Source organism: Cynara cardunculus, unplaced genomic scaffold (assembly GCF_001531365.2).
Source record: "Cynara cardunculus var. scolymus isolate 2C unplaced genomic scaffold, CcrdV1 Un_Scaffold_3901, whole genome shotgun sequence".
NCBI lineage: Eukaryota > Viridiplantae > Streptophyta > Magnoliopsida > Asterales > Asteraceae > Cynara > Cynara cardunculus.
In genome coordinates, this window is record NW_020201668.1 from 23,465 (window position 1) to 33,483 (window position 10,019).

General features: G+C 36.1%; 1 protein-coding gene across 1 annotated transcript; it reads right to left on the reverse strand.

Moving 5' to 3' along the window:
• On the reverse strand, nucleotides 1-2,485 carry LOC112503817. The gene is made up of 10 exons (XM_025107810.1): nucleotides 2,333-2,485; nucleotides 1,945-2,212; nucleotides 1,737-1,836; nucleotides 1,536-1,663; nucleotides 1,154-1,209; nucleotides 872-1,080; nucleotides 683-794; nucleotides 477-587; nucleotides 260-322; nucleotides 1-144 (listed from the first exon to the last, which is right to left on the reverse strand). Exons 1-10 carry the CDS (start codon nucleotides 2,483-2,485, stop codon nucleotides 1-3), a joined length of 1,344 nt encoding a protein of 447 aa, XP_024963578.1.
• Nucleotides 2,486-10,019: the final 7,534 nt, after the last annotated feature.

The following is a 10,019-nucleotide window of genomic DNA, read 5'->3' on the forward strand; positions in this document are numbered from 1 at the left end:
TCATTTTCCTTCCTGATCGGCATCAGACCAACTTTCAAAAAGCCGCTTCCTATCAAATCCTTTCCCAAGCCTTCTATCAAACAACTTCTCTTCTGATTCCGGACTGTCTGCAGTGCTCTTATCGACATCGGATGGTGTTGCATTCTCACCAGTCAATGAAACAGCATCGTTCAAATAAAACAATAATTAGTTATTGCATTTGAAGAATTGGTTGCTCAGTTCAATTTACAAATTACATTGAAGATGGCATTCATAGTACCTTTAGCTGATCTTGAGAACTGAAATCTGTTGAATGCAGATTTACTGATTCTGATTCAGCAGGCTGCAGAGTAAATTGTCAAATAATGTTAGACTAACAAAGATTTTAGACTAAATTGGATCATATTTTCTGCAAATGATAATCAGCACCTGTTGAGAAGCGCATCTCATCTCCAATTCATTCAAATTGGCATCATCATCTGTTAACATTGAAATGCCATAAATGAAACAGGTGTTTTTAATATTGTAACAGTTATGTCAATCTTTATTGCAAACCTCCGATCAAGCAAAACATCCAAGTCATCCGGAAACATATCTAAATCACCACTCTAACAAAAAAAACAACTTTTACATTAACATGCATTTGGAGTCCAAAAAAATAACTTATGAAAAAAGATAAGACTTCTAATCATACCTCTCAAACTTTTTCAAACAACTCTGTTGCCGTTTGATTCAAAACTTTATTAGCTTCTCGATCAAATAATGTCAATGATACAATTCCAGTATCATCTTGAACTCTCAAAGAAATTCTGAACCTACATGATTATTAAGTGAGCATTAATGTGAGTGTGCAAAAGTTAATGAAAAGCACTGTTATGTAATTGTTACTTACTTTGTCAACACCCCTGTCATTTTACCTCTACGTCTGTCAGTCATACAATCAAAACTTTCACTCTCTTCTTTCATACCAGATCCATCATCCTTGTCAGTTATAGTGTACATGGGTCGAACCTTGCGGTTACACCTCGTGCAACCCATGTAAAACCAAGGGACATCCTTCCTAAATGCTTTCACCGTTCCTAATATAATTAGTGATTTCGCCTGTATAAAGTACGATATGTTACGATAAAATGCAATTACTGAATGTATAGACACAATTTAAAAAAATAAGTACCTCAACAGTCTCACTAATTTCAACAATGTTTGCTCTACTGGTTCCGTCTAGAAAATCTTCACGATATGAATAAGATAATCCAGAGAGCATTGAAATCTGTTATGACGATTTAGATTCGCCACTTTCCCGAATCAAACTATTGAATCGAAATATAAGTAAACAACAATGTATATTAGGGAAATATAAGATATAACAAAAATAAATAATAAATAAAAATTGCTGTCCTTTTCTTAAAATCCTTGATTTCATCAATATCCGAATTGGTGAACAACCTCGTTCCATTGAATGAGTTAGAAAGAAATGGTCTTTCTGAAACAATCAAATGAAGCAAGTTAACACAACATTGCTTGAAAGAACTATATATGTTATGAATCAGACAAACCTCTGTAAATTTTGACCATTGCAAACTGAATAACAAGAATAACAATCTCGTTGTCCTTGTTAGTAGAAACATAATCATTCAATTCCTGAGTGAACGCATCCCACAATGTCACTTGCATTTTAATCCCTCTAAATAAATTGTAAAAAAAGAATTATATAGTTTCTGAAGATCACTGTTAGTAAATTAAAGTAAAACACTTACTCCAAATCCTGCATCTCAACCTGCATCCTTCTTTTGGCTTTTCCATTATTACCTGGAAAAGTCACCATTGTCTCACAAGCAATAACATCACCAATTACATCTATGTAATTATCAAAAAGTTAACATAACAACATCTAACTTCAATGACAGTACAGTATATAGTTTATTTAAACAATACAATCAATGTAAAAGGATTTAATTCACTCACCAACTGCTGTATGTTCTAGGATACTTTTGGATATAAGATTTGCAAATTTCACAAATGAGAAACCAAAAATGGAACCCTTAAAATCCCGACAATTTGACAGAGAAGTTTTGTAATACAAACTTAACTTGTTTGTATTATCAGTTAACATGTACTTCGATGCATGTCGAGCAATTGTAGGATTCTTAACGAAAATTGTAGCCCCTTCCTGAATTAAGTTCCTGAACTTAGGAACCCTTTTTTGTGGGACATTTGCTTGTATTTTAGTGCCCTAATAACATAAAAATGAAAAATCAATGAGTAGTGATGATGTGAAGATCTTAAACAGTTTAGAAAATTATTCAATATCATGCTGACAATACTAAAGCTTGAAAAAAATATAAGAATTTACATGTTTATCCATTAATATCATTTCAAAGAAATATATTTCATTCGGGTTTTTAAACACTGGTTGCTTCCACAGTCTAACAATTCGGACCTTCACAGTGAAGTCATCCTTTTGTATGTCAAGATCTTGAATGAATGTAATATTGTTCACAGCCATTAATTTGTAGAAGGAAAAACATGTATTAATTAACCAAATTTTTGAAGTAGGTTAATCAAAAGAAGTTATCATACCTCACAGGAGGTAAGCAATTCGTTTTTGTTGTTCTGGTTTGAAGTTGAGAAAAGTTGCCAATTTGAGTAGTGAGAAGAACGGAAATTGAATTACAATTTAAACCCACATCCCACGATTATAAATTCCCGATTTTATGGAGATTATAACCGACGATAACTGAAATTTTGAGTTTATGAATTTATGAAAATTCTGAAGTTGTGTAGTCTGTCCACGTCCAAGTACGAACGTGGTGTACCAGATTTACGGCTTCAGTTATAAATTTAGATGTGAGGAAGTAACTATATACATTTCAGTCACGAACATTTTAATATGGACTTTAACAATTTTAGTGACTTTCCTAGGGACTAATTTTCAAATATTGACTCTCACATGACGAAGGGTAGTTTATAAGATTTATACAGATATGGAAGTCTGATCTTAGGAAAAAGTTTTCCCCCAACCCAGACTTCGTAATACGGATTGCAAGTCTGGAACAATTTTTTGTACGTTCAAATCTGTAGGCTGAGGAAGTCTTCCCATGCCGTCCGTTGTGCATACATATTTCTAAGTTTGAAGTTGGTTCCAGATGTAAGATGGTGGTTATAAGTGCGGAAGCAAGAAACTGACTCTGTACATTCCAGACTTGAACATTTTGATATGGAGTTTAACAACTTGATGGCTTTCCTAACGGTTAATTTACAAATATTTACTGTAACATAACAAAAGATAGTGTATAAAGTCTATACAGATATGGAAATATCGCTTGGGGGGAAAAAATTATCCTACCGAGTCTTTGTAATTCAGATGTACTAAGTCTGAAAATGCAAGGATCAGAGTTCCAGATCTGGGCACATTCAGACCTACAACACTGAAATGAAATTCAAAGTTCATCAGCAAACTCTTGACATTCAAGACTTTCAACACATTCCTTCGCCTAAAATGCACCTAAGACTGTTGTCAACCATGTGTTCGTATATGATACGACCAACCATTAACCTACATCGTAGTGGTAATTAAACATTTTTATAAAATACGATGATTTTAAATTGGCACGCTTAATGAGTCCAATAAGTACTCTACACTTCCACATGTCACTCTATAAACAAACCTTTCGAGTTCTTTATTAAAATTTAAAACCAAATATAGACTCCATATATGTGAAGCGTCATTAGTCCCGCCTTCATTTTCCTCATATGAACTTACCTCTTGCAATCATAGAACACCAAAGCAATCCATCAATGGCTAACTCATAGTCCAACGTCTAGAAAACAATCCATACCACCAAAACCTTCTTCGAACCTTCTTTTTCTTCTGATTCTGACAATGAGGTCAACCAGGGTACCTCTATCCTGATTGAAAACATTAAAGTTGTTATCCAGAAACATGTCTCCCTTCCTTTAGGAAACCAATCTCCATCAGCTAACACCGAATTCAATCATCCGGACCCGATTCCGGTGCCAAATGACGAACAGGTCACTGAAAAGCCTAAAGAACACAACCACGAACCCACTGAATCTCAAGGGAAAGTGGGAGATGCTCATGAAAGCCAACCAGCACAGACTGCTGCTATATCTGTAGCTATTGCAGAGCCAGATGTAAGTCAGACTATTTTACCGGAATTTGAATATGATGTCATTAAGGAAAACAACAGTGCCCTAAATCTGGACTCCGAAAAATTCAAACCCGAGCATCAAATTGTTATTGAGATGCTTAAAAGACACCCTCTGAAAAGGATGTTCACCAGAAGGTATGAAGTTCCTGTTCAATATCTTCAACAGTGGTGGAAGAATCTAACCTATGATGAGGAACAAAATGAGATTACTTCAACTGTAGGTGGATACGGTTTTTCCCTGTCCCTTGAACTGATAAGGAAGATGCTCTTCCTTCCAAATAACAATGAAGTGTTGGGAAAATCAGATTTTGATGCCCTACCATCTCAAGAGAAGATGATTAAAGACTTGATCTCATTGGGATACAAAGATCCCTTTTCAACACTAAGCAGTTTCAGGAGGAAAGGTTTACCACCTGTTTGGTAATGCTTGTTCTCCTGTATCAATCGATGTTTATCTCCCAAAGCTTCAAGCCTGGATCAAGCATCAAGGCCAACATTAACAATCTCCCATGGAATATCTTTCAACATGCATTATGATTATGCATCACTATTCATGGAAGAAATTAAAACATACAATGCAAAGCCACCTAGGTACATACCATTTATGAGATTCTTCCAACTTTGTGTGAAGGGGGAAATGCACTTACGACCGAACATTCCAGTAAAAGAGGAGGAGATGGCCCCACAATTCTACATGGATTCACTGAGGTTATCTACTCTTCTTTCTAATTTTAGAAATCATATGCCACTGCCGTTGGAATTAAGAGCATATATTTGGAATGATAATAAGGTACTTAGAGAATATTGCGCTTCTATGGGACTGCCAGAACCGGCAAACCCTACCCAAGAAGCACTTCCACCTAGGACGAGTGGTGAAGGGTCAAAAGAAAAGAGTGTTGGGGAGGAGACATAGAGGGTTATGTCTCCTAAAAGTGTAGATAAGGGAAAATGTGAATGAGAGACAGGGTAGAAGAGATAAAAAAGAGCATTTAGATAGAATAGGGTCAAAAAAAGAAGAGGACCCTGCCCCATCCCCAAAAAGACGGGCACCCACATCTGCTACCTCTCCACATTCTCTGGTAGAAGGTATTGAAAAAGGCACTGAGCCCATGCCGACACTCATATCAACCCTACCCACCCACTCATCGCCTTCTCAAAAGGGCGATGTTTCACTAAACATTTTGAGACAACCAAAGATAATCCATTAGCTCCTTAGTTGGAGGAAGCTAATGTTGAAATTGAGGAACACTTGTCTCATCCTCATCATTCTTTTGCTCACATTGAGTCGGGAAGTCCATCATATTGAGCCAAATGTAGACCCAGAAACTGCTGATCTTCCTTTCACCAGCACACATTTTCATGACGTACCTGTTCAGGTTGTTTGTCAACCTGCCCTAACACCTATAGACATTCCTTCTACGGATGGTCAAGGATTGGGTGGATGTCCCGGTGGAATGAACATCAAAAAATTCCACTTCCAAGTACATTTGTTGTACATGATGCGTTTGTCACATCAACAGGCCAACCCACACCTGCTGTGGGATTGGAAACAGGATCATTTGTTGATCCTGGTTTCCTATCAACGATTGTCACACAGACGGAGTTTACCAAACTTCAGTGTCTTTTGTAAGAGTGAATTTGCAAAGATTCACTCTAAAATCAATGAATGGATGGCTGTAAATGAAATAAGAAGTTTACACGAGAAGATGACGTCAATGGAGGAAATTGTGGAAAAAATTGATGGGCTTGACAGTTCTGTCCTTCTAACAAAAAATGAATTGAAGAGTGTGAAGAATATAGCAGAAACCATCCAAACAACTCTCCACAAATTAGAATCAAACTATATGACGAAAGAAGACTTCAGGTCTTTTAGAGCTGTATCCTCAAAAACTTTGACATTTTGTCTCATAAGATGATTGAGATACAAGCTAAGAACCAAGCTGCCATTCTTAGTCAAGTATATACCCTCAGATAGTCTCAAATGGATGACACCAATACACAAGCTAGAACCAAAAATCCAATCCAACCTCCAACTGATCCATCCGCTTCAGAAGGAAATCCCATTCCTGCCATTCCCAAAGCCTACATGCCTCATACCAAAAAAATTTCCACAACTGCTCAACTGAATGAAATGAAGGCAGATTTGGCGGATTTAAGGTACATGACAGTGTTGATACGCAGAGATGTTCAACAAATGGGTTACAAGAAAGAAACTGAGTCATCTAAAAGGAAGCATGATGAAGATGATGACTCTAATGGCAAGAAGAGGCAACAGCACTGCGAATGGCATCTAATGCAGATACAACAATTGAAGAGAACATTAAAGAGGGAAATAGTGATGAAAACAGAATGGATGTGGATAATACTGAAGCAGGCTATAATGAGACGAAGAAGATGGAAACAAAAAAAATTGACACCATCGCCATTCCTAGTTCAAATGGGGACTTTAAAAACCCAAATGATGAGGTAGAACCCAGACATGAGCATATTTTTCAAAACTCATGTCTTGCAATCATTCATTTCACACCTTTTGATTCATTTATTCAATTAATTCATGAAAAATTCTTTACTCCCTCAACCAATCAACCTCTGGAGGAAAAACAAGAAACAACAGCCGAATCAGCAGAGTCAACTTGTTCGGACGACTCGAAAATGGTTATTCATAACCCTGATGGCTCTTTCAGCTCTTTTAAGTCTTACAACCACATGTTCAGAATAGACGATGAGGAGGAAGTCATGTTGGAACATGAAATTGATGGGAACTGGCCTGGAGAAGTGTAGATGATGTACTCCAAAATGATAAGCAGACTAAGGAGAAACATTTTCGAGACAAATATAAATAGCCCAATTATTGAAGTCTGTAATTTCCACGTAAGATCCTTTGCTACTGTGGATTACTTGGATTTATAAATAATGAGAGCAGACAATCGTGTATATCAGATCTCTAGTGCTAATTTTCCAAGGTTGAAGTTAGATGATCAATTTTTCCTCCTGAAGAATTTCAAACAAGCAGACCTTTCTTGGGCTGAAGTGGGAATAAGAAGGTCAATGGGGATTTACATCAGAAACTTGGGTTTATATGATATGCAAGTGGCATTAGATCTAGACCTGACAATGATTAATGCTTATGAGCCTTTGGATGAAAGCTTTGAGAACCTGATGCTTATGTATCAATTTGTATTCCTTGATGAACCACGGTACTACTTAAAAAGTTCTTCGGGTCCAAGGGTGCTGAAAGTTACAAAACTTCCTCTGTTTACAAGCGAAGCATTGACACATTTTTTGAATGCCATGGAGAGTTCACATAATGTACAGAAAGATGTCAAACAAAAGTTTCTAGATGAAAAAAAGGAGAGGATAAAGCTTAGGGAACTATGTAAGGAATGTCAAAAGCTAGCAATAATGGAAAAAAATTCAAAGAAAGCATCAGCTAAAGATGTGGTGCTTCCACAGGAGTACTTCATTTCTCGAACTTTGAAACCGGTTCCAACTGTAGTGGTAGAGAAAGAGAAAGAAAAAGAAAAGGTAGATTTGGATGAATGGTTACTTGAATTCAAGCACTAGAAATTTTTCATGTCAGAATCAAATTTCATAATCAAGAATTATGTGGATACATTTACAAGGAAGCCACTTGTATTCAAGAGAAAATATGAACAGTTTATACACAGAATAGGCAAGTTGCGCAGAGATGTGTACTCAAAGCTAAGTATTATGAGGATGGTGGACATCAAACAGAAAACATGGCAGTGTATAGTATACCAAGTTTTTAGTGTTGAGAGAACAGATAATATGGTGCATGAGTTCTCGGAGGCTTATTTCATATTCATCAATCACAATGATCTGCACCAATTGTATTACAAATTAGCTCCATTCGAAGATAAGGGTGTCAAGTTCAGTAAGGGTTTGATTGTTGTTGTTCATGGCATGCTTAGAGCTACCTTAATAGGTGGCATGACTGACTTTCAGTTAGCCATAACTCTGAACAGAGATAGGGTATATTTGATGCATCCGGAGATCAATCTTGGAGAATTGGCAAACTTTCATACAGGAACTGTAGTATGTGATCCTCCAGGATACATATGCAAGAATCTGAATGAGAAGTTCTTATTCAGGATATATGATATAGCCAAGTACATCTTTGGTACCTTGAAACAGATTGACATATCATTAGAAAAGAGACTGTTGAGGAAGCCTAAAATAACTTCACGTGAAGAATGGCCAAAATTAAAAGAACTCATATATTGGATGAGAAGGCAGATTAACTCTCAGCTTGAGTACAGAAGAACAATAATTGAGAAGTTCATTCTGATCCTTATTGATAGGAAGTTCAAACTCTGAAGAGAAGAGGAAGATTCAGTACACACTTTCAAAGAATAAAACAATGATAGATTTAGTTTTGTAAATCACAAATTTATTTTAGAAACTTAGCTTAAGATTCATCAATTATGTAAATAGTTCCAATTTTAGTAACAAGAGTTCATTCATTAATTTATACGTCAATGTAAACAGTTTGGTCTACGTTGTTCGCTTTTTAATAATAGTGTGGTACCTTCATTACTAATAAGCTCTATTCTTACCTTGTTTTATGTTTTTTTTCATATTCCTCTGTGTACATAAATGTATTACACATCTTAATTTGAGAAATTTAAATCATCTATTAGAAATACGTAACGGATATGGATGCATGTGAAAAGTAAGACGTTGCTTGAGAATGACCTGCTAGACTTACAGTTTTGAAGGTAGTCTGGAAATGAAATTTGGAGAATGACTTTAGTATTCAAGTATGGATTTTTTACTTTTAGACTTCAAGGAAGTCTGGACATGAAATATAAAGGATGACTTCAGCATGCAAGTATAGATCCTTACTTTCAGACATAGAGGTTTGGATGTTCCTTATAAATTTCTGAGTTCGTACCTTCGAAGTAGTGCATTCTTTTCCAGATTTGGGAATAAGATTCCAATGGGAAACATGTTTCAGAGTTAGTGAAATAAACTCTGATGAATGTCTCTCCAGACTTCGAAGATGCCAATTTTTCTTAAATGGTACTCTGTAAAATGTATTTGCAGACTTCCTTGAAGTCGACAGTTCCAGACTTAGAAGTGTGACAGGAAGCAACCAAGACTAATTCTGCAACAGTTTTAATACAAGTTAGAAGTTCAGCTTTCTAAATTGGAAGAACTCAGCTGTATTCTCAGCTTAATTTATGTTTTTTTTTCATATTCCTCTGCTTACATAAATGTATTAAACATCTTAATTTGAGAGATTTAAATCATCAGATAGAATTATGTAACAAATATGGATCATTGTCAAAACTCAAGCCTGCCCGACTTATATTTTGTAAGGAAGTCTGGGAAAAAAATCAAGAGAATGGCTTCAATATTGAAGTCTGGAATTTTAATTTCATAATTGAAGGAAGTCTGGGAATGAAATTCGAAGAATGCGTACGGTATTCAAGCACATATCTTCAAATTCATACATTAAGGTCTGGCCAAAGGGGTGCATCCTTTTCCAGATTTGGGCAATAAGGTCCGAATGGGAAACATGTTTCAGAGTTAGTATGAAAAACTCTGAAGCATTCCTTCTCATACTTGTAAGTTTACAGTACCCACTAAGCGGTACTCTGGAAAATGTAATTGCAGACTTGTTTGAAATCAACACTTCCAAACTTAGAAGTGTGACGGTAATGGATGAAGACTAATTCCCCAAAGGTTTTAATAAGAGTTAAAAGATCGGCCTTCTAAATCTTCAATAGAAGATTTCAAAGGTCGGCGGACTTCATTCGCGTGAAGCAAGTCTGGAACACAGAATTCTGCATTCGGATAACCTTAATCCCCATAACGACTCCTTTGCATGTATGGTCCAGAGGC

Excerpts from the sequence above, each read along its gene's own strand:
- LOC112503817 (XM_025107810.1), bottom strand. The coding sequence starts at position 2,485 with ATGGCTGTGAACAATATTACATTCATTCAAGATCTTGACATACAAAAG. Across the intron at positions 795-871 it reads ATGACAGGGGTGTTGACAAA|GTTCAGAATTTCTTTGAGAG; the intron begins GTAAGTAACAAT and ends ATAATCATGTAG. Across the intron at positions 323-476 it reads AAACACCTGTTTCATTTATG|CCTGCTGAATCAGAATCAGT; the intron begins GCATTTCAATGT and ends TTTACTCTGCAG.